Raw genomic sequence first — 24,819 nt, forward strand, 5'->3', positions numbered from 1 at the left:
TTATCAAGAACAGACTTGCTGAGTCAGGTTTCAGAAAACACAATTACATCAGCATCAGTTGATTTAGCCCAAGTCCTAACCCCATCAATTTTTGACAACAGGCTACTTACTAAAACCAGATCTAGATTTAAAATCAGAGGGGGGTTGGAGACATTGCACATCAGGGCCAGGGTTTTAGGTTGCACTTTACCATGATATCAACATTAAATTAAAGGTTAAATAACAAGTAAATAATATCAACAAAAGAAGAATAAGTAGGTACCTCTGTTTAATAACCTTTGCACGGCTTCTCTTTTTTAAGAGACCTACTGCAAGCGAATTCTACAAGTGAGTTTCCAGACAATACAAAACAGTCATTTGAAACCATTAGACTTTGTTAGTGACACAAGTTCGTACTGTACACATCATCATAGATCTGGGGTGGCAGGTAGCCTAGTGGATCGAATCCCTGATCTGACAAGGTAAAATTCTGTCATTCTGCCCCTGAACAAGGCAGTTAACCCACCTGTTCCCCGGTAGGCCGTCTTTGTAAATAAGAATTTGTTCTTAACTGACTTGCCTAGTTAAATAAAGGATAAATAAAATCACAAATGCATCGGCACTGAGCCATCATATTCATACAAAAACCATGAAAAATAATGAAAGAAAAGCATTGTAAGTTTGAATTTTGTAAAATTAGTGTGGAAGAGGTGGACTAGTATTGTTATCAATCAATGATGACAAACCTCCTGGCGTTGACAACTTACATGGAAAGCTAGTGAGGAGGGTAGACTCTGAGTCTAAAAACCCTATCCTATACTGTATGTCATATCTTTAATATGAGTATCGTGCTTCTACACCTGCATTGCTTGCTGTTTGGGGTTTTAGGCTGGGTTTCTGTACAGCACTTTGAGATATCAGCTGATGTACGAAGGGCTATATAAATAAATTTGATTTGATTTGATTTGAGTATAGAGGAAAGTTTTTTTCTTCAGGCCTGGAGGAAAGCCAAAGTCATTCTGCTACCCAAGAATGTTGAAGCGGCCTTTACTGGTTCTAACAGCTGACCTATCAGCTCGCTGCCAGGTCTTAGCAAACTGTTGGAAGAAATTGTGTTTGACCAAATACAATGCTATTTCTCTGTACACAAATTAACAACAGACTTTCAGCATGCTTATAGAGAAGGGCAGTCAACTGACACACATTACTGATGATTGGTTGAAAGAAATTGATAATAACAAGATTGTTGTACCTGTAGTGTTAGATTTCAGTGCTGCCTTTGATTTTATTGACCATAACCTGTTGTTGAAAAAACATATGTCTTGTAGCTTTTCAACCTCAGCTCTGAATCCATGATATGGCAATCTATCCAATAGAACACAGAGGGTTTTCTTTAATGGAAGATTCTCTAATGTTAAACACGTGAAGTGTGGTGTACTGCAGGGCAGCTCTCTTGGCCCTCTACTCTTTTCTATTTTTACCAATGACCTGTCACTTTTTTTTTTACCAAGCCTATGTGTCCATGTATACTGATGATTCAACACCCAATAAGTGTCAGCAACCACAGCTAGTGAAATCACTGCAACCCTAAACAAATAGTTGCAGTCAGTTTTATAATGGGTGACCAATAATAAACTGGTCCTGTACTCTCTACAACTAAGAGCAATGTATTTGGTACAAATCTCCCTAAGTTCTAGACCTCAGCTGAATCTGGTAATTAATGGTGTGGCTGTTGGAAAAGTTGAGGAGACTCAATTACTTAGTTTAACCTTAGATTGTAAACCTTCAAGGCAGGGTAGCCTAGTGGTTAGAGTGGTGGACTAGCAACCAGAAGATTGCAAATGTACAGTATTATACAGAGCCATGACTAGGGCTGCTAGGGCTGCTACCTTGACCGTATTACCGCCACACTGGCGGTCACGGGTCATGACAGCAGTCAAATTCCAAATTCCACACTCTCTTGTCAATGCAAATGTAATCAAAAATGTAATCAAACACTTCATGAGAGCCCATGAGCTCATGTTCCACAACATTCCTATAGGCTATGCAATTGCGTGAGAAACGGGTTGATGGCCTCTTCTAAAAATAGGAGGTCCCCTCAGCTTTCTATAGTCTAGGCCTACTATATTTTTTCCTAACCTTTCATAATATTAAGAACATTGCTTTTCTTTACAACAGGAGTATAGCCTACCTGGCTGGCATGAAAATGAACCATGGGAAAAGCATCCTCCATTTGCAATTTAGGTGCAAAGATTACATGTATTTCTTTCTGCTGCCCCTGTTTTTAGACAGGTGCATGATAATGGTCCTGGTTTTTAGACAGGTGCATGATAATAGTTCTAAATAAAAATGAATTTCACACATATATTATTTAATATTAAGTAAAGACAAGATTAAATCAAGAATAGTGTGATGGGTGACAATATTATCCTATGATGCCCAGCTTATTAAGGCAAGAAATAGCGCATCCTTTTTTACTACTTTTTCCAAATCAGAGTCGCACACCTCATGTAGCCTTGCCCATAGACCTACATGTTTTGATAAGGTTTGTATCACAACTAAAGTGGCCAAATAACTTTTTTAAATGAAGCACATTAATCTGCTTTACAACAGGTGTAGAGCCTAACTGGCATACATAAGCAGCGTGTGAGTTTCAAGTTTGGGGAAGATAATTTCACCATCAAAATGCACCTTCATAATAAAAGCATTACATGTATAATCGCATTTGCGGTCACTTTTGATAAAGGTGTTTTCCTGCTAATGGAAAATTCACGCTTATAGCCTACTAACCGTGTGCGCATTGCTGCGTTTATAATGTGAAGAAATAACCTAATAGTTTATTAACATTTTAAGTTAAACATTCTCATTTGTTGCGTCAGCCTCATTGCTTAAAACAGATTTTTTTAATGCTAGTGGTTGTATTCATTTGGGATCTATCGCATCCCATAACTGTCCCAGGCTATGTTTGTAATATTTATTTATTGCACAGAATAGAATAGGTCAAGCTTTGTACTATGGGGGATAGTAGATTGACATAGGCTAGTGCTTTTGCTGTTCGTTAGGCCTGCTCATCTTGTTGGCTAACGAAAAGTAAATGTGGACATTTATTCCAATATCTTCAATATGCGCCTCGGAATTGGATACAGACTCGCGCAGTTGCGTCCCTGATGTGTCTGTCTTCACTTGTAGCCTGTGAGAAAAGACCCGATCACCTGATGGAGAGCCATGTGAGTAAGAGATGCTTCAGCACGCAGCCTCCTACTCTGTTCCAGATGCTAATATATGCATATTATTATTGGTATTGGATAGAAAACACTCTGAAGTTTCTAAAACTGTTTGAATGATGTCTGTGAGTATAACAAAACTCATATGGCAGGCGAAAACCTGAGAAAAATCCAACCAGGAAGTGGGAAATCTGAGGTTTGTAGTTTTTCAAAGCTTTGCCTACCGAATACACAGATGGATATGGATAAAGTTGCACTTCCTACAGCTTCCACTAGATGTCAACTGTCTTTAGAAACTTGAATGAGGATTCTACTATAAAGGAGGGGCTCATGAGACCTGTTTGAGTCAGTGGTCTGGCAGTGTCTCAGGCTCGTGACGCGCGCTCCCGACAGAATTACCTCTCGTTCCAGTGCTTTTCTTTAGACATAGGAATTCTCCGGTTGGAAGCTTATTGATGTTTCATGTTAAAAACATCCTAAAGATTGATTCCATACATCATTTGACTTGTTTCTACGATCTGTAACGGAACCTTTCGAGTTTTGGTCTGGACGAAGTGCTTGCGCCTCATGAAGATGGATTACTGGGCTGAACACACTAACAATAAGTGGATATTTGGACATAAATGATGAACTTTATGGAACTTTATTGAACAAATCAGTCATTTATTGTCGAACTGGGATTCCTGGGAGTGCCTTCTGATGAAGGTCATCAAAGGTAAGTGAATATTTATGGTGTTATTTCTAACTTCTGTTGACTCCAAAATGGCAGATATTTCTCTGGCTGGTTTGGGCTCTGAACCCCGTTCTCAGATTATGCTTTTTCCGTAAAGTATTTTTGAAATCTGACACAGCAGTTGCATTAAGGAGAAGTCTATCTTTAATTCTGTGAATAACAATTGTATCTTTTATCAATGTTTATTATGAGTATTTCTGCAAAATCATCTGATGTTTTGGAATCAAAACATTACTGCACGTAACGCACCAATGTAAACTGAGATTTTTGGATATAAATATGCACATTATCGAACAAAACATATATGTATTGTGTAACAGGATGTCCTATGAGTGTCATCTGATCAAGATCATCAAATGTTAGTGATTAATTTGATCTATATTTCTGCTTTATGTGACTCCTATCTTTGGATGGAAAAATGGCTGTGTTTTTTTGACTTGGCGATGTTCTGACATAATCATATGTTGTGCTTTCGCTGTAATGAATTTTTGAAATCGGACACGATAGGTAGATTAACAAGAAGTTTATCTTTCATTTGCTGTGAGTTGTTAATGTGTGAAAGTTACATATTTCTAAAAAATGTTTTTGAATTTTGCTCGCTGCCTTTTCAGCTGAATGTTGTCGAGGGGTTCCGCTAGCGGAATGCTTGCCCTAGAAAGGATACGATACCTGTTTCTTTGTTAACCGCTCAACACAGAATAGCCGGATGTGCGCAATCTCTCAAACCGTTTAGAGAAATATCCTTTCTATTTTATTCAGCTATGGTCAATTGTATTATTCAAACTATAAAATAATATCAAATAATGCCATGGAATTCTAAGCGAATCGTGTTTGTTAAATCTTGTCTGCTAAATCTTGCCTGCCATATTGCATAGCCAGATCAGGGCCTATGAAGGACAACTCAGAGTATAATATTTTGTTCTTCTGAAATAGACTACATGTTTCTTTAGACCTGTATAAAATAAATCATGGCTTTATTGTGATGATGTAGACTATATTACATGGATTTATTCGACTTTTTAAAATGTAGATGTTCCAAAGGTCTGCATCGATGTGTGGAAGCCAAGAGATGCTAAATGTGTTCATGTGAATTAACAGTCAATTACCGTGAGACCGGCAGTTATTTGCTTGACAATCACCGGCTGAAAAAAAAGCCATGACCGCCACAGTCCTAGCCATGATTGCATGGAACTCCCTTCCACCTCCTATAGCACTAGGGAACAGCAAACCTGGTTCAATAAACAAATAGTGCAACACCTCACGGCACAACGCCTCTCCCCCATGTGACCTTCTTGTTGCGATGGTGTACTGGAATGTACAGTATGTGTGTAACTGATAGATGCACACACTACATGTTCAGGTTTTTAAATGTATGTCAGTTGTAAAGTCTTTTGTTTGTAACGTCTTCTTCGTTGTGTTTCGGACCCCAGTTAGACTTGCTATCGCCATTGGCGTCGGCTGATGGGGATCCTAATAAAATAAATCCCTATATAGTGCATTACTTTTGACCAGGGTCCATGGGGTAGTGCACTATATAGGGAATAGAGTGCCATTTTGGTGTAGACTTGGTACCAAACATACGCTCGGACAGGGAGACGAACAGTGTGGTCAGGAAGATATAGCAATGATAAGCTGAGTTGAGCCGTGTTTGGGCAGCCCTGCTCTGGGCTATGAACTTCTGAAGTCTTGTGCTTCACTAATATCAATCTCATTTATATGGCAACTCGACCTTATCCAGTGGGAGTGGACAGCTTGTATACGGGCTTTTATAGAAGAGGCACACTAAGAATACAACTTTAAATGGGTCAGCATGTGGGTCTATATTTAGAGCAAAGCAGTTCACACTTCAAATACCCTTTATTGCCTATCATGGGTCATTATTCCTGGATGATATCGGAATCTTTTTGCAGCGGCCAAGTCAGGAAATGATAATAAACTCCTACAGTCTAGACATAAATTTCACATAATGAGTTCATAACTGTCAGGGAGATGTGACAGTTCTAGCCTAACCTCATCCGAGATCAGATATTCTCTCACACTTACCTTAAGTAATGTTGATTGTGTGATTACTATTTCTCAAAACTATTTTTTTTTAAAGATCCTTGTCAAAATTCTTAACGGTCTGACACTTGAATCTAACACTTGCGAGAGCAGACTCATAAACTTCAGACATAACTGTCTATCTATATCTGTGGCGATTATAGCCATGGCCTCATAACCATGGGTTCACATGAATGACTATTAGGAGAGTCAAGGGATGCCAAGTCATGCTCTGGTGAAACATTTACCAGCAATGAGTCGATATTTCACCATCAATATAATGTTGAATTACTGGTAGGAGCTGGAAGGGAAGGTAATGAGTTGTGTGGTAGAAAGGGAGGGCAGTGGACAGGAAATGGGGGGCACATGGGAGAGTGAGTATTCTGTTTTGGAATACTAGTCCGCCTCACCTCATCTCAGCACCCAAATGGCCCAGACAAATGCTTTTCAGCACTGTTGCCTGCTGGGAGGAAAAAGCCCCCAGATTCATCACTCCTCATATAGGGCTCAGATGTGTCACATTTAAATGTCCGGTCTTCCAACCTGCCACGTCTCACTGAAATGCTGTGTGGTAATCAGACCCCTCTTCACCCCTCGGATGGTTTCAGGCGCTTCGGAAACAGATGGCTAAAAACAGCACAGAAGGACACTTAATGATAAAAACCTGCTCACCCCAAAAGGGAAAGATTACGCATTTTAAGGGAAATAATGATTAGTCATCATAATCTGGTTATTTTTTTCTATCCAGATATTTGTCTACTACTCTGAGATAAGAGGAGGCCTCAGATAGGATTTCAAGGTTTAGCTGTCAGTCATTTATTATTTCTTTAATCTTTAAATGTATTATATTATGACATTTTGACAGTTGCCAACTCCCTGATAAAGTGTAATTAAGTGTAGAGTTTAAATACTAACTCAAGGAAACCATGGAAGATTGCATCTTTAAAAAAAAACATTATGATTTACCATGCCTTGTCAGGTAAATAAATTACATTTCAGACATCCAGTCATCCTTGTTTACCTTGACAGTATCCTTGATAAGTATATATACCCTTCGGAACAGCTAGCGTCTATCATATCTTGTCTGTGACAGAAAACTGAAGATTGCCTTTTGAATGTTCAAAGTGTGGGCCGACAGACATTATATTGTTGACTTCCAAAAGAACAGATATAAACCTTTCATTCAAACTACTATATTACTTTTGGACAATCAGATCTTTTGATTGTTCTAAAGCATTTCCTCTGTCAAACTGAGACAAGCGTGTCTGCTCTCCTCCCATGCGTCTCACTATTGTGAGAGATTTAATCAGAATGATTCAATTCTCTAAAGCATAAATAGACTATGTATAGATTCATAATAATAACAATCTATTCTATAGAGTGAATACTCTGAGATGGATGTCACGTTAACACTGAAGGTGTTTGGGGAGGGGAAAGTACTATTCAAAGACAGTTTTGTCCCAGTAGCGGAAGCCATCTTTTAACCTATTTTTAACATGTTACAGAAAACCTACTTAGTGTGATTCATTTGGAACCAAAATGGGAGATACCACGCTTTTGCTTTGCTCAATTACAATGCTATGGCTCAACCAGCACAAAATGAACAGGGGATTATGTTTGCTGTTATTCTAACATTGTCTCAAATTCATCAAATTGTCTCACTCTGCTCAAAGCTTTTTTCCGAGATTGATTTTTGTGACAGATTAGTGGTGATTTGCTGCCCTCATGTGTCTCATGTATTAATAATGCTGAACTCAGTGAACATTTGTAACAATAGCAGCAAGGCTATGTCCCAATAATCTCTCCTTCCTCCTGAAGTGTGCACTCGTTGACTACTCCCCACAAATGTAAAAGCATTGGATTGGCTTAGGCATGGGCTGTTTTCCGTCATTTGTGTTTTAGGAGAGATCTTTGGGATACAACCATAAGTTAATGTGACCTGGGTGTTTTAGGAGAGATCATTGAGATACAACCATAAGTTATTGTAACCTAGGTGTTTTAGGAGAGATCATTGAGATACAACCATAAGTTATTGTAACCTGGGTGTTTTAGGAGAGATCATTGAGATACAACCATAAGTTATTGTAACCTGGGTGTTTTAGGAGAGATCATTGAGATACAACCATAAGTTATTGTAACCTAGGTGTTTTAGGAGAGATCATTGGGATACAACCATAAGTTATTGTAACCTAGGTGTTTTAGGAGAGATCATTGGGATACAACCATAAGTTATTGTAACCTAGGTGTTTTAGGAGAGATCATTGAGATACAACCATAAGTTATTGTAACCTAGGTGTTTTAGGAGAGATCATTGGGATACAACCATAAGTTATTGTAACCTAGGTGTTTTAGGAGAGATCATTGGGATACAACCATAAGTTATTGTAACCTAGGTGTTTTAGGAGAGATCATTGGGATACAACCATAAGTTATTGTAACCTAGGTGTTTTAGGAGAGATCATTGGGATACAACCATAAGTTATTGTAACCTAGGTGTTTTAGGAGAGATCATTGGGATACAACCATAAGTTATTGTAACCTAGGTGTTTTAGGAGAGATCATTGAGATACAACCATAAGTTATTGTATCCAAGGTGTTTTAGGTAGTCAATGATTAATGTGACTCTGTCTTCACTTTCAGTTCATTTAAGCACTTGATCGGGGGCCTCGAGGATGTCTCAAACAAAGGCTATGAGGATGCAGGGGCCAAAGCCAAGTAAGTATCTCACTCTTCACATACAGTTCCCTACATGCATCCGATGTCCAAAATTGTGCATCGTCTACATACAAGGCATCATTAGCGTCACACATATTCCCGTTTCCTTATACACCCACACATACATATACACTAGATACTGTATACATATATACATGTAACTAACACCCCTCAAGCACACCTCATTACAACAATACCCTTCAGCCCCAAACACACACCTCATTAACACTAAACTCCCCTAGCCATTGCAAAACCAGATGAGGTTGTAGTCGATGCTTGGAGTTAATTAGTCTTGTTTCATCTGTCTTGCCATTCCTCTGACCTCTTCCTGGATATAATTATCTCTGCTACACCGGCTTTCCATAAAGAAAAACTTCATCCAGCCCAACGGCTTTAGTTACATGTGAATCCTACCCCAGTCCCTGCTACAATTGTTGAGCTCAGGAGTTTAGAATGGTTTCTTGATTTCCTGATTGGTGGGAAAATGAGGAATATGAGGAATCCAACCGATAATAGTGATTCAGTTATAGTGGTCTTGTCTTCAGCTTGTCATTTTAATTAGAGAAGACACATTGGGTTTGTATTTCGCTGAACGTAGAACATATTGTAGTTGGTCAGTAAGCAGGCTAACGATACATGCTGCTCTTGAAAACTGATTTGTGTCACGGGCACATATTGTTCTCATAACAGAGTTTGGAACCATTCCGCTCTCCTGTTTTTGCTGCTGAAGTATGTCAAGCAACAAACTGCATGTTCTTTGAGATAATATTAACCATTGTTTTCATCAACTCAAAGCAGATAGGTATTGAAAAACTCACATCATGGTGACAGAGTAGTCGGTCGTCTGTCCCTAGAGCCATGGGGAGCCCATCTGTCCCTAGAGCCATGGGGAGCCCATCTGTCCCTAGAGCCATGAGGAGCCAATCTGTCCCTAGAGCCATGGGGAGCCCATCTGTCCCTAGAGCCATGGGGAGCCCATCTGTCCCTAGAGCCATGGGGAGCCCATCTGTCCCTAGAGCCATGGGGAGCCCATCTGTCCCTAGAGCCATGGGGAGCCCATCTGTCCCTAGAGCCATGAGGAGCCAATCTGTCCCTAGAGCCATGGGGAGGCCATCTGTCCCTAGAGCCATGGGGAGCCCATCTGTCCCTAGAGCCATGGGGAGCCCATCTGTCCATAGAGCCATGAGGAGCCAATCTGTCCCTAGAGCCATGGGGAGCCCATCTGTCCCTAGAGCCATGAGGAGCCAATCTGTCCCTAGAGCCATGGGGAGCCCATCTGTCCCTAGAGCCATGGGGAGCCAATCTGTCCCTAGAGCCATGGGGAGGCCATCTGTCCCTAGAGCCATGGGAAGCCAATCTGTCCCTAGAGCCATGAGGAGCCAATCTGTCCCATGAGCCATGAGGAAGCTCATCTGTCACTAGAGCCATGAGGAAAGGACATCTGTCCCTAGAGCCATGAGGAAAGGCCATCTGTCCCTAGAGTCATGAGGAAGTCTATCTGTCCCTAGACCCATGAGGAGGACATCTGTCCCTAGAGCCATGAGGAGGACATCTTTCCCTAGAGGCATGAGGAGGACATCTGTCCCTAGCCTAGAGCCATGAAGAGGACATCTGTCCCTAGCCTAGAGCCATGAAGAGGACATTTGTCCCTAGAGACATGAGGAAAGGCCATCTGTCCCTAGAGTCATGAGGAAGTCCATCTGTCCCTAGACCCATGAGGAGGACATCTGTCCCTAGAGCCATGAGGACATCTTTCCCTAGAGGCATGAGGAGGACATCTGTCCCTAGCCTAGAGCCATGAAGAGGACATCTGTCCCTAGAGCCATGAAGAGCCCACCTGTCCCTAGCCTAGAGCCATGAAGAGGACATCTGTCCCTAGCCTAGAGCCATGAAGAGGACATCTGTCCCTAGAGCCATGAGGAGCCCATCTGTCACTAGCCATATATGCAGCAGTGTCCTCCATTGTCAGGGGGCCTGGTGTGTGTGTCTCAGATAGCATTTCATTTGGCTGTCTTTTATGTTGGTGTACTACAGTCCCTAGTGTATTATTCCCATGCCTTCTTCTGCATAACATAGAGACGTGACTCACTATGATGGGTACAATGAATTTGCATTGTGAAGCTCTTTCAATACTACTTTATATCATTTGAAAATGATGCAAGTACCCCCTCTAGTGGTCAGTGATCCTTAGTACAGGAGCTGATTAATTGACTTCAAAGACAGCTGTTCACAGTCACAAAGTCCTAAATTGAGATATATTATTATTGGTAATGAAACAGGCCGTAGACCTGTGTGCTCACCCCTCAAGATACTTTTGTGGTTCCTCCATCATCTCTAACAACTGTTGTTGTCATGGTATCGTAAGTGTTGTGCCAAAGCCTTTTTTAAATATTTTTTTTTTTACCTTTATTTAACTAGGCAAATCAGTTAAGAACAAATTCTTATTTTCAATGACAGCCTGGGAACAGTGGGTTAACTGCCTGTTCAGGGGCAGAACGACAGATTTGTACCTTGTCAGCTCGGGGATTCAAACTTGCAACCTTTCGGTTACTAGTCCAACGCTCTAACCACTAGGCTACCCTGCCACCCCTATGAGGAAATGCATGGTTTTTTGGGGGGGGTTGGGGGTTTGGATGAACACTGGAAATAAGGTCTGTGGTAAACACAGGTTTAGGTCTTATAGGTCTTATAGGTTTTGTTCTATGAGATAATCTTCATCAGATTACATTAATTCTGGTGAATTTTTAAGCATTTAACAGTGCCTTCGGAAAGTATTCAGACCCTCTTGAATTTTTCCACATTTTGTTACGTTACAGCCATATTCTAAAATGTATTAAATTGTGTTTCTCCCCTTATCACTCTACACACAATACCCCATAATAACAAATAAAAAACGTAATTTTTTATACATTTTTGCTAATTTATATTTAAAAAAATCACATTTACATAAGTATTCAGACCCTTTACTCAGTACTTTGTTCAAGCACCTTTGGCAGCAATTACAGCCTTGAGTATTCTTGGGTATGACGCTACAAGCTTGGGACACCTGTATTTGGGGAGTTTTTCAGACTCTTTTCTGCAGATCCTCTCAAGCTCTGTCAGGTTGCTGCACAGATGTTCGATCGGCTTCAAGTCCGGGCTCTGGCTAGGCCACTCAAGGACATTAAGAGACTTGTCCCGAAGCCACTCCTGCGTTGTCTTGGCTGTGTGCTTAGGGTCATTGTCCTGTTGGAAGGTGAACCTTCGCCCCAGTCTGAGGCTCTGAGCGCTCTGGAGCAGGTTTTCATCAAGGATCTCTCTGTACTTTGCTCCGTTCATCTTTGCCTCGATCCTGATTAGTCTCCCAGTCCCTGCCGCAGAATAACACCCCCACAGCACGATGTTGCCACTACCATGCTTCAACATGGGGATGGAGCCAGGTTTCCTCCAGAATGTGACGCTTGGCATTCAGGCCAAAAAGAGTTTAATCTTGGCTTCATTAGACCAGGGAATCTTGTTTCTCATGGTCTGAGAGTCTTTAGGTGCCTTTTGGCAAACTCCAAGCGGGCTGTCATGTACCTTTTACTGAGGAGTGACTTGCGCCTGGCCATTCTACCATAAAGGCCTGATTGGTGGAATGCTGCAAAGATGGTTGTCCTTCTGGAAAGTTATCCCATCTCCACAGAGGAACTCTGGAGCTCTGCCAGAGTGACCATTGGGTTCTTGTTCACCTCCTTGACATAGACCCTTCTCCCCCGATTGCTCAATTTGGCCAGCAGCCAGCTCTATGAAGAGTCTTGGTGGTTCCAAACGTCTTTCATTTAAGAATGATGGAGGCCACTGTGTTCTTGGGGACCTTCAATGCTGCAAAAATGTTTTGGTACCCTTCCCCAGATCTGTGCCTTGACACAATCCTGTCTTGGAGCTCTACGGACAATTCCTTCGACCTCATGGCTTGGATTTTGCTCTGACATGCACTGTCTACTGTGGGACCTTATATAGACAGGCTTGTGCCTTTCCAAATCATGTCCAATCAATTGAATTTACCACAGGTGGACTCTCAAGGATGATCAATGAAAACAGGATGTACCTGAGCTTAATTTCGAGTCTCATAGCAAAGGGTCTGAATACTTATGTAAATAAGGTATTTCAAATCAAATGTATTTATATAGCCCTTCGTACATCAGCTGATATCTCAAAGTGCTGTACAGAAACCCAGCCTAAAACCCCAAACAGCAAGCAATGCAGGTGTAGAAGCACGGTGGCTAGGAAAAACTCCCTAGAAAGGCCAAAACCTAGGAAGAAACCTAGAGAGGAACCAGGCTATGTGGGGTGGCCAGTCCTCTTCTGGCTGTGCCGGGTGGAGATTATAACAGAACATGGCCAAGATGTTCAAATGTTCATAAATGACCAGCATGGTCGAATAATAATAAGGCAGAACAGTTGAAACTGGAGCAGCAGCACGGCAGGTGGACTGGGGACAGCAAGGAGTCATCATGTCAGGTAGTCCTGGGGCATGGTCCTAGGGCTCAGGTCCTCCGAGAGAGAGAAAGAAAGAGAGAAGGAGAGAATTAGAGAATGCACACTTAGATTCACACAGGACACCGAATAGGACAGGAGAAGTACTCCAGATATAACAAACTGACCCTAGCCCCCCGACACATAAACTACTGCAGCATAAATACTGGAGGCTGAGACAGGAGGGGTCAGGAGACACTGTGGCCCCATCCGAGGACACCCCCGGACAGGGCCAAACAGGAAGGATATAACCCCACCCCACTGGTTTTTGTTTAAAATAATTTTGCAAAAATGTCTAAAAACCTGTTTGCGCTTTGTCATTATTGAGTATTGTGTGTAGTAGATTGATGAGTAAATTGTTTTATTGAATCCATTTTAGAATAAGGCTGTAACATAACAAAATGTGGGAAAAGTAAAGGGGTTTTAATACTTTCCGAATGCACTGTATGTAATCATGTACATAAAACACATAAAGGCCACATAAAGGCATTATCTTATAGAACATATAACGTATCAATTCTCATAAGCCTTTGTTTACCACAGACCTTATTTTCAGCGTTTATCCCAAAACCCCATTCGTTCCCCATTCATTTTCCCCTATAGGAATGGATGAACGAACCAGAGGTAAGTCATTTCCTGACTTTTAGGACTACAAGCTGGCGAGCTCTATAGAGACAGACAGGACTCTCATAACTTCATCAGTCATGGGATGGAGTATAGAGAACACATCATTTGAGTATGCGGTTGGGTCAATTAAATATACAGCACCCACAATAAGGTGTCTGCAATGACTAAGTAAACAGACCAGACTCCATTTGTGTCCATGGAGTCTAATAGCATTCATTAGTTAGTAAGATACCTGTAGGCCTAGTTGTTAAAATGGGCTTTGTGGTGTTTCTGGGAAAACAAACTCTATTTTAGGTTTTCTGATCTACACGTAAAAAATAAGCATTATCTGAAAGGAAATACAAACAAGGAAAGGAAATCTATAATTGTCACTCTTTTTGGAAATAAAGTTATGATTTATTTCCACAAATATATCCAATTTGCAGTGGTGCTAGCTAGTATTTCCCATGTTGAATTAGCCCAATTCTTAATTCTTAATAATTCCCCATTTCTCCTACTCCCAAATCCAGTCAGCTGATGTTCTGAAAGAGCGGCAAAATCTGGACCCCCACAAATCAGCCGGGCTGACAATCTGGACCCTTTCTTTCTAAAATGATCTGCCGAAATTGTTGCAACCCCTATTACTAGCCTGTTCAACCTCTCTTTCGTGTCATCTGAGGTTCCCAAAGATTGGAAAGCAGATGCGGTCATCCCCCTCTTCAAAGGGGGACACACTCTTGACCCAAACTGCTACAGACCTATATCTATCCTACCCTGCCTTTCTAAGGTCTTCGAAAGCCAAGTCAACAAACAGATCACTGACCATTTCGAATCCCACCGTACCTTCTCCGCTATGATTCTGGTTTCAGAGCTGGTCATGGGTGCACCTCAGCCACGCTCAAGGTCCTAAACGATATCTTAACCGCCATCGATAAGAAACAATACTGTGCAGCCGTATTCATTGACCTGGCCAAGGCTTTCGACTCTGTCAATCACCACATCCTCATCGGCAGACTCACCAGCCTTGGTTTCTCAAATGATTGCCTCGCCTGGTTCACCAACTACTGCTCCAACAGAGTTCAGTGTTCTAAATCTGAGGGCCTGTTGTCCGGTCCTTTGGCAGTCTCTATGGGGGTGCCACAGTGTTAAATTCTTGGGCCGACTCTCTTCTCTGTATGTATTAATGATGTCGCTCTTGCTGCTGGTGAGTCTCTGATTCACCTCTACGCAGACGACAGCATTCTGTATACTTCTGGCCCTTCTTTGGACACTGTGTTAATTAACAACCCTCCAGACGAGCTTCAATGCCATACCACTCTCCTTCCGTAGCCTCCAACTGCTCTTAAATACAAGTAAAACTAAATGCATGCTCTTGAACCGATGTCCTGCCTGCACCTGCCCGCCCATCCAACATCAATACTCTGGACGGTTCTGACTTAGAATATGTGGACAACTACAAATACCTAGGTGTCTGGTTAGACTGTAAACTCTCCTTCCAGACTCGTATAAAACCTCTCCAATCCAAAGTTAAATCTAGAATTGGCTTCCTATTTCGCAAAACAAAGCATCCTTCACTCATGCTGCCAAACATGCCCTCGTAAAACTGACCATCCTACCGATCCTCGACTTCAGCGATGTCATTTACAAAATAGCCTCCAACACTCTACTCAACAAATTGGATGCAGTCTATCACAGTGCCATCTGTTTTGTCACCAAAGCCCCATATACTACCCACCACTGCAACCTGTACGCTCTCGTTGGCTGGCCCTCGCTTCATACTCACCGCCAAACCCACTGGCTCCAGGTCATCTAAAAGACCCTGCTAGGTAAAGTCCCACCTTATCTCTGCTCGCTGGTCACCATAGCTGCACCCACTCGTAGCACGCGTTCCAGCAGGTATATCTCACTTGTCACCCCCAAAGCCAATTTGGCCGCCTCTCCTTCCAGTTCTCTACTGCCAATGACTGGAACGAACTACAAAAATCTCTGAAACTGGAAACATTTATCTCCCTCACTAGCTTTAAGCACCACCTGTCAGAGCAGCTTACAGATTACTGCACCTGTACATAGCCCATCTATAAATAGCCCAAACAACTACCCCATCCCCTACTGTATTTATTTATTTATTTTGCTCCTTTGCACCCCAGTATTTCTACTTTGCACACTCATCTACTGTCAAATCTTCCATTCCAGTGTTTTAATTGCTATATTGTATTTACTTCGCCACCATTGCCTATTTATTAACTTTACCTCCCTTATCTCACCTCATTTGCTCACATTGTATATAGACTTATTTTTCTACTGTATTATTGACTGCATGTTTGTTTATTCCATGTGTAACTCTGTGTTGTTATATGTGTCGAACTGCTTTGCTTTATCTTGGCCAGGTCGCAGTTGTAAATGAGAACTTGTTCTCAACTTGCCTACCTGGTTAAATAAAGGTGAAATAAAAAAATGTAAAAATAAAATGTTGTGTTACGTTTTCTTGGTAACATCGACAACTACAGTAGAATTGTAAATACGCAAACGTAGTTCTCATGTATAGTAATACAGTCGGCTGCTACTACAATTCCAGCAGTCCCATCAATCAGTCTGTTGATCAGGGTCCCAAGCCTTCTGCTGGCTCTGTGTCCCTGGCTTTCTCCCATCAATCAGTCCGTTGATCAGGGTCCCAAGCCTTCTGCTGGCTCTGTGTCCCTGGCTCCTTTCTTTTTCTCTCTCTCTCTCTCTCTCTCTCCCTCTCTCCCTCTCTCCCTCTCTCCCTCCCTATGCAGAGGGCAGGTTGCGTCCACCACCATAAGGGTCTCTCACGCCAAAGGAGACACCACACGGTGGCAGGGGGGGGGGATCTGGAAAATCTTGCGGGGTTCAGGCTGGTATACTCTGCCCCCCTACCTCCCTCCTCTGTGTCCCTAAGGTTCCCTATGTTCCCTGGCTGTACCCTCCCCAGGCTCTCCTTTTTCTGCCTCCCCAGGTGGAACAGGTTCTATATTTGTAAACATTAGAGGGTGGGAGTGCTCCAGGACAGCTGTTTCAACTCGGTTCCTCTAAAGTACTGGAGGCTGGTGGGGGGAGGACAGGCTTATAATCATTTCTGAAATGGAGTGAATGGAATGGTATCAAACACATGGAAACCATGTGTTTGATGTGTTTGATACCATTCTATTTACTTCGTTGCAGCATTACTATAAGCCCGTCCTCCCAGATTAAGGTGTCACCAGCCACCTGTGTTCTAAACACTTATTGGTTTTCTGAGGCGATTCAGTGGTAGGGGTATAAACAGCTTCTATATGTGGCAACAGGGAAGCCCGGCCAGAAGCGCTGACCGTGCGGTTTTCTGACCTTGCGGTTTTCACGTGTGTGATAGAGAGCTCTTGAACTCAATTCAGTCTCCCCGTTTTGTTGTAGAGGTGTTTTCTACTGTCTCTTAATGTTTATGATTTTCTGAGGCGATTCAGTGGTAGGAGTATAAACAGCTTCTATATGTGGCAACAGGGAAGCCCGGCCAGAAGCGCTGAACTTATTTCATAATCACATTATTTAAGAGAGAGGTACTTAAAAATTGCACTGTTGGTTAGGGACTGTAAGTAAACATTTCACTGTAAGGTCTACACCTGTTGTATTCGGTGCACGTGACGAATAAACGTTGATTTTATTTTTTCTTCAAAAAGTCACATTTCAAATTCTTGATCAAGTCATTGACATTATCTGTAATGCTATTGGTAAATCAAGGGAGTGTGTTACCTGTTGACTACTGACAGACAATCTTGAAATCTTGAAAGAATCTTGAAAGACACTTATGAAAGAGGAGTTTATTTTTGTATTTGGCCTTTAGTCCCAGCCTAGGCAATGTCTCTTTGAATAGTGCCAGTGCAGTGGAGTCATGTGGTAAAATCGTGACATGAGATATTATGGGTAACTCAGACTTGAATGTAACCCCTGTTTTTGTGGACATGAGTTATGTGATGCGATCCCTCCCATAGATCACGAACCTTGCTGTCTGGTATCCTTGGTACGTCCCAACCCTATTTAAAGTTTTAAAAAATAGTTAAGGTAAGGGTTAAAGCTACAGTCTTAGGAAAAAGGGTTCTTCAGCTGTGCCCATAGGCTGTGCCCCTCTGTGGAAAGGGTTCTACATGGAACCCAAAAGGGCTCTACCTAGAACCAAAAGAGTCCTAAGGGGCCGGCCAAAGAACCCTTTTTTGGAACCCTTTTTTCCTCAGAGTGTAACCTTAACCCTTACCTTAACCATTTTCCACTTTAGATAGCACCTTTTTTCCCTAAGAGTGTAGCGTTAGGGTTAGGTAAGGGTTAAGGTTAGGGTTAGGGTAAAGGTTAAGCTTAGGGTAGATCACCAGGTGCCATATGCCATTGCAGGGAAAAAAGCTGAGATCGGTGGCAGCTCAGCGCTGTAGTAGAGCATTTCTGTTTGATTGTTAGACCTCGTGCTTGGCTCTGAGAATGGAGTCAGGAACCAGGAACATCCCAAATATAAGGCCATGACATTTACGGCTACACGATCACAACACAGCTGTACAAATATGGAGCTGTATAGCAGCTGTACTAGTGTATTCAACCAACAGTTCAATAGAAGTTTAATAGAAAATAGGGCAGTAGCTAAATTCAATTCAAGCTACAATTACGAGTACATGGTGGGAGTCAAATAGTTTGAGATCATCACAAGTCAACAACATCAAAGGCTGCACGATTGATCAACACGTGCATTACTTACAATACAAGATACAAGGTAGCCTGAATGAACGAAACACAATGTGACAAGGATAACGCCGTGTTGAACTGACCCAGGCTTGAGTTGTCAGGTCCGCAGATCAAGGGGGCGTAATCAGGTCAAAATGCTGCATTGTACGTTCACACCTGGCAGCTGGTTTCAATAAGGATGTTTTTTTTGTCGTCTCTGCCCATGTGGTCGCTTTATTGTGAACCATGTGGGGGTCAAACCCCTATGGGTCGGTCTTAGTTGTGCATTGACCCCTGAGGTGAGCGGCCTCATCCAGCCACAGGTTCGGACTTAGCGTATATTTTGACAGCTGCCACGGCAGCAATAGTGTAGTGAACATGTCAGAATGGAGGAATGCGACTGTTGTGTTGTGATCACACTTTTCAGCAGCAGGTCGGGTATGTTGAGGGGCAAGGGGGCAGTAGCCTAGATAAATTGAATTGGATATGAAGGATTTAAAAATTTAAAATAAAAATAAGTATTCATGTCTCATAACAGGACATTGTGTGGCTTTAGTATCCATATGATGAAATGTTGTGGTTTGAAGACATGTCTTTTCTAGCACTCGGAAAGGATTGTAGTCTATATGGCGTTGTGTAAAGGGTCGTCTTAGGTCAGTAGGCCTAAAGTGCCCCATAAGGGCAGTGAAAAAATATCCATATGGTTTGAGAGTCTAGAATTCAATCTTGTGTCTACGTTCACCGTCTTGTTTTAAGAGAAGATCACTGTTAACCTAAACCTCGTCACAGCTTTATCAAAGTCATGGGCTACCCTGGGACAGAAGAATGGGACTGACTGACGACGTTGTGGAGAATCACCACACCGCTGAGGCCCCTCTCAGTCCTGTCCACCGAAGACATCACTCAGCATAGCTTCTGTCAGCAGCCCACCAATTACATCATGTGACACCCCACCCGTAACCTTTTACCACTTAAGGCCTCGAGAGAGTTGAGTGGCGGAATGGACTCCACAACAAGTGAGGTGGCCACATTTGGGGAGGTAAAAAAAAACGTTACTATATAAACAGAAAAGAAAAACCCTAGGATTCACACAGATTTGAAATACGACACATTCTATTAGAACTATAAAAATACAATTTGCATGAGTTGAGCATTTAATTAGACATTGACTAGATATTTGGTCCTGTAAAAGTTTGAAATTATTGGGTGGCCTTCGGTAAGGCCTTTATACCGTCTACACAGCCTTAGTTGAGAGTCGACCTATAAGCCCTGAACCTATTGTTCGGCATAAAGAGTAGTGTTTCAGTAGTGGGTCACCATTCCGATGAGCGGTCAGCCCATGTGCGTCTGGTTGACATTGGCCTCAGTAACGGCTTACATGTGGCAAGGCACCCAACCCGTGTTGAGATGCAAGACTTTTTCCATTTCTGATTCCAATAGCTCATAAAAAGCTAAGTGGCACTTGTTGTGTGAAGACTGAGGGCCAACCCAGGTTGATGTGTTGGTGTGTGGATGGTATGATTCATCCCTCGATGCAGCCCCCTCCCAGGCCCCCATCATGTTCCTCTCTTATTGGCTGGTGTCAGGTTCTACACACTGCCAGGGAGTGCGAAGATGTCATCACTTTCCTAGAAGCTTGTCACAGAAGTGGCTAGTAGCCAGTAACCACTCCACTCTTCCCCTTTCTCTTGGGACTCACTTCCCACCAGCATCATGTGATACAGTGGGTGTGTGTTGAGGTTATACTACTAAAATGACATGGGTCCTCCCTGTTTTGATCACTACAAACTCACATTGAAGATGGGAGATAATTCCCAGCATAAAATGGGACAATTGAAGCCGACACTTAGTCACATTCCCAACAGATCCTGGGGATCACTCAGGAGCTCAGATGTCTGTTCACTGCAGGGAAACAACCTGATAGCCCCTGTTCACAGGATATTTTCAGGCCTTCTTCCAGGCATGTATATCTGTTAGATTTTCCATACAACCACACAAGATTATTATACACTATTTGGAAAAAGGATTCCCAAAGGGTTATTCAGCTATCCCCATAGGAGTTCCAGGTAGAACCCTTTTGGGTTCCATGTTCCCTCTGTGGAAAGGGTTCTACATGGAACCCAAAAGGATTTTACCTGGAACCAAAAGGGTTCTACCTGGAACCAAATAGAGTTATTCAAAGGGAACTCCTATGTGGACAGCCAAAGAACCATTTTAGGTTCTAGATTAGCACCTTTTTTTACTAAGAGTGAAGGAGTTAATAATTGATTATTCACTCATTCACCAATTAGCTGAATTGAAGACCGTCCTTCATGATTGTCATTAACAACCAAGTTGGTTCAAACTAATCAGGAAATCAGGAAAATTACTCTCTCCACTTCAGCTCAGTGAGGGACCAAATCCTGTCCATGGTGGTTTTCTATGGAGATGTGATCAGCAGCTGAAGTTTATCAGTGAGGTGTAAGGCCTTGCAGATGATGGAGGCTCAGTTTGGCAGCAGGGAAAGGTGTTCAGAGCCTTGGTAACTGGGTAAACCTCAAGCAATGTCCACGTGCTAAAAATACCAGTGGGATCAGCCAGGCAGTATTAGTAGTCACTGGTACTTGGAGCTGAGAACATTTGGCTTTTTGTTTTGACATGGACACACACCTTAGTCGCTCGCTGTCCTGCAGTCTGGTTTCAAGGCTTTAGTCTCTTCTTAACTTGTGATCTAAGAAGGTGTACTGTAACGTTCATTGCCCGTCTGCAGAGCACACGTTTTTTCAGTGTTGGATTGAACTTTCTTGGATTGAACTTTTAGAGGGATACCTCTACCAGAAGTCTATGTCTGTCTATTTCCTTTGTTTTGTTTGCAATACTCCTGGTTGTTACTTCAAAGTACGGATGTCTACCTTGAAGGTTGTAATTGTTGGACTCTGAAATCAACACCCAGAGGACTGAGGAAGCCTAGACAGACTGAGATACATGCAGACAGAATCTGAAGACCTGGCCAATACACCAATCTTCCACATACAGATAAAGCTATATTCCAACCCTCGAAATGTGAACTGGAAATGGCACCTTAACTCCACTTTCGAGAAAGAACTCTTACAGATGCTGTGTAGAACGTGTTCGTGAAGCAACATAACATCTTTGTCCTGCAAGGCAGATCATTTCTTTCTATTGACCATATCGTTGACTTTTGTCAGAGGGGTCCAATTGATTGTTTTTCAGTACTTTACTTGGTCAGACCAAAGTGAGGACAAGATGCGTGAGTTGGTGATACCTTTCCCAGTGCGGAAAGAGAGGGAGCGCCAGAACAGTCTCCCGGCTCCATCCCCGCCACTGTCATTCCCAATCACCTCCTACTCCATCCAGACTTCTAAGAAGTTTCCCTTTTTCCACTTCAAAAAATTCAGATACGAAGCGGAGAACGCCTTCTTCTGTAACCTGAAGCTGGTGGACTTCAACATCATTGACACGTTGGGGGTCGGAGGTTTCGGACGCGTGGAGCTGGTAGGATGTTTAAATAAAGTATGTATTGTCTATAATGCCTCTCTCTCTCTCTCTCTCCCTCCCTTTCTCTCTTTGTACGCTGTTACACTTCCAATGTCTTGTCGTACAGTGTCAACTGGGTAGACTGCATAGACACGGTTGCTCATCGATGATAATGTTACTTTTTCCACGATGGTAAAACTGCTAGGATGTTCTGAAGGGTAAACACGATTACTGCCAATGATTTAATTTCAAGGGAACGTCATTCGGTGCAGACACCTTGTTGAATCTATCGAAGGCCTGATTTGTGGAGCTCTACATTTCCAGACCTTGCCTAAGGCACATGTCCTATTTCATTTTAAACCATTGGCAGGGAATAAAGAGGGAAGTTTGAATGTAATTGAGTGACATCAGAAGGGATAGGAAAGACCAGTGGGTCTTCTTGTTCTATAATGGAGCAGTCTCAGCCAGCTCAGGTCCAGAATGTCTATTCAAAGTAACTTTCCACTATAAGGGCAGAAGAGGTAATGGAGCCCTGCCTTGTGACCCACGCAGGATGGCATTTATTGGGATGACTCATGTACTGGAGGCAGCTCTGCAGGGTAGTCACTAGCTGGCACAGCCACGAAGTCATACATTTTTATTTTAAACCCAACTCTAACCTTAAACTTAACTACAGGGTTAACCTTATGCCTAACTCTAACCTTAAATTAAGACCAAAAAGCAAATTTTATTTTTATGCATTTTTACGATTCAGACAATTTAAACTTTTCAGCTTGCACATTAGTGGAAATCGCTCAGCTCTGCCTCCAGAACAAGAATCATCCCAATAAACGGCAATCTGTATGACCCACAGTGTCACATAGCAAATGAGTTCTCAGGAACATTCCAACTTCATCCTGCTTGAATATGTAGTATAGGCATAATATATTTGTGATGTTTACTAACACCAAATGTGGGCCAAGACATCAATTATGTCTAGTTATAACATTGATTGGCTTATAATTAAGCAATAAGCCCCGAGGAGGTGTGGTATATGGCCAATATACCATGGCTGTCAGACAATCAGCAATCAGGGCTTGAACCACCCAGTTTATAATTACACACAAATTATATTATATATATTAATATATTTTGAATGCAATGCACAATCATCATTTTGTCAGTAAAAATTTAAATAAACTTAAACAGCTGACACAGCCACAGTAATAAAATCAGATTTTAAACCATACACATGAAAGCATGTAAACAGACAGAGAAAAGTTGAGGGAGAGATCAGGTGAGCGCTAGCATGGCGCAATGTGGACCAGCGGGGTCTCAGAGAGTTAAGGCAAAGGAAAAGCCCAGCTTTTCCTAAAGAGGAATCCCCTGCCCTATTTTAGGCAATGCGGCAACCTCAGTAAAATCAAGTGGCCTTTCTCCTGCCCCCAGGCATCGTGTTCACTGCCCTGGGATTGAATGACAGCCCGGGTATTGAATGACAGCCCGGGTATTGAATGACAGCCCGGGTATTGAATGACAGCCCGGGTATTGAATGATCCTGGACATGTAGGTGCTCCCTGAGATACGCAATGTGAAGAATGTCTGTTCCCGGTTAAACTATTTCCAAGTCATCAGGCGTCACGAATAGACCCATGACGCATCTGCTATTACTGGGCCCTTATAGAACAAGTGTTAAAATGGCTGAACTAAGACTTGCTCTTCACAGCCAGTACTTGTTTACAACGCAGATGTTGTTCAGTTTGCTTTTAGTGGTCATTGACCTTGAGATGCTCAATTACCTTGCATCGTCTGTGTCCTTCTACAGGTGCAGCTCAAAAGTGACGAGATCAAAACGTTTGCGATGAAGATCCTGAAGAAGCGGCACATCGTGGACACGCGGCAACAGGAGCACATCCGCTCCGAGAAGCAGATCATGCAGGAGGCCCACTCGGACTTCATTGTCAGGTCACTATAGATACAGTCAGATACTAGCTAGATGTAGAGAGGTTGCCTAATCTCAGCCAGGTATCTCTCCTGGTATCTTTACACATAGACTGCTTCATTATCAGTGGTGGGAAAAGTACTCAATTGTTATACTTGAGTAAAAGTAAAGATACCTTAATAGAAAATGACTAAAGTAAAAGTGAGTCACACTGTAAAATACTACTTGAGTAAAAGTATAAAAGTATTTGGTTTTAAATATACTTAATTGTCAAAAGTAAATGGAATTGTTAAAATGTGCTTAAGTATCAAAAGTAAAAGTATAAATAGTTTCAAATTCCTGATATTAACCAAACCAGGTGGCCCAATTTTAGATGTTTTTTGTTGTTGGGCACACTCCAACCCCCAACCCCAACAAAGAATTTGTGTTTAGTAAGTCCGCCAGATCAGAGGCAGTAGGGATGAGCAGGGATGTTCTGTTGATAAGTGTGTGAATTGGACCATTTTCCTGTCCTGCTAAGCATTCAAAATGTAATGAGTACTTTTGAGAGTCAGGGAAAATGTATGTAATAAAAAGTACATGCAGTGAAGTAAAAGTTGCCAAAAATATAAATAGTAAAGTACAGATACCCCCCCCAATACTTAAGTAGTACTTTAAAGTATGTTACTTAGTACTTTACACCATTGTTCATTATCCTCAAGAAAAGGATGTCATTTACAGTTTACACTTTTTTTTTTACATATTCTTTGTGTTTCAGGCTATATAGGACATTCAAAGATGCCAAGTATCTCTACATGTTGATGGAGGCTTGCCTTGGGGGAGAACTCTGGACCATACTTAGGGACAGGTATGGGAAATAAAACTCAACCAACTCACTTTCAAATGACACCATGTTTCCTTGCTTTCCCCTGGTGCCATCACTTTAATAT

At 42.1% G+C, this 24,819-nt stretch overlaps 1 protein-coding gene across 5 annotated transcripts in view; it reads left to right on the forward strand.

Moving 5' to 3' along the window:
- Positions 1-24,819, forward strand: part of LOC112223434 (cGMP-dependent protein kinase 1) — a 166,022-nt gene that overhangs the window by 138,525 nt on the left and 2,678 nt on the right. For 2 of the 5 annotated variants that reach the window (XM_042305513.1, XM_042305511.1), the window contains exons 9-12: positions 8,617-8,691; positions 21,891-22,005; positions 23,774-23,913; positions 24,648-24,737. In XM_042305513.1, the coding sequence (XP_042161447.1) occupies positions 8,617-8,691; positions 21,891-22,005; positions 23,774-23,913; positions 24,648-24,737 (420 nt within the window). Of the gene's footprint in view, positions 1-8,616; positions 8,692-20,962; positions 22,006-23,773; positions 23,914-24,647; positions 24,738-24,819 lie in introns of those variants that run through there. The other 3 variants (XM_042305514.1, XM_042305512.1, XM_042305515.1) reach the window with 2 other exon arrangements.

This window comes from Oncorhynchus tshawytscha, linkage group LG24 (genome assembly GCF_018296145.1).
Source record: "Oncorhynchus tshawytscha isolate Ot180627B linkage group LG24, Otsh_v2.0, whole genome shotgun sequence".
NCBI classification, from domain to species: Eukaryota; Metazoa; Chordata; class Actinopteri; order Salmoniformes; family Salmonidae; genus Oncorhynchus; species Oncorhynchus tshawytscha.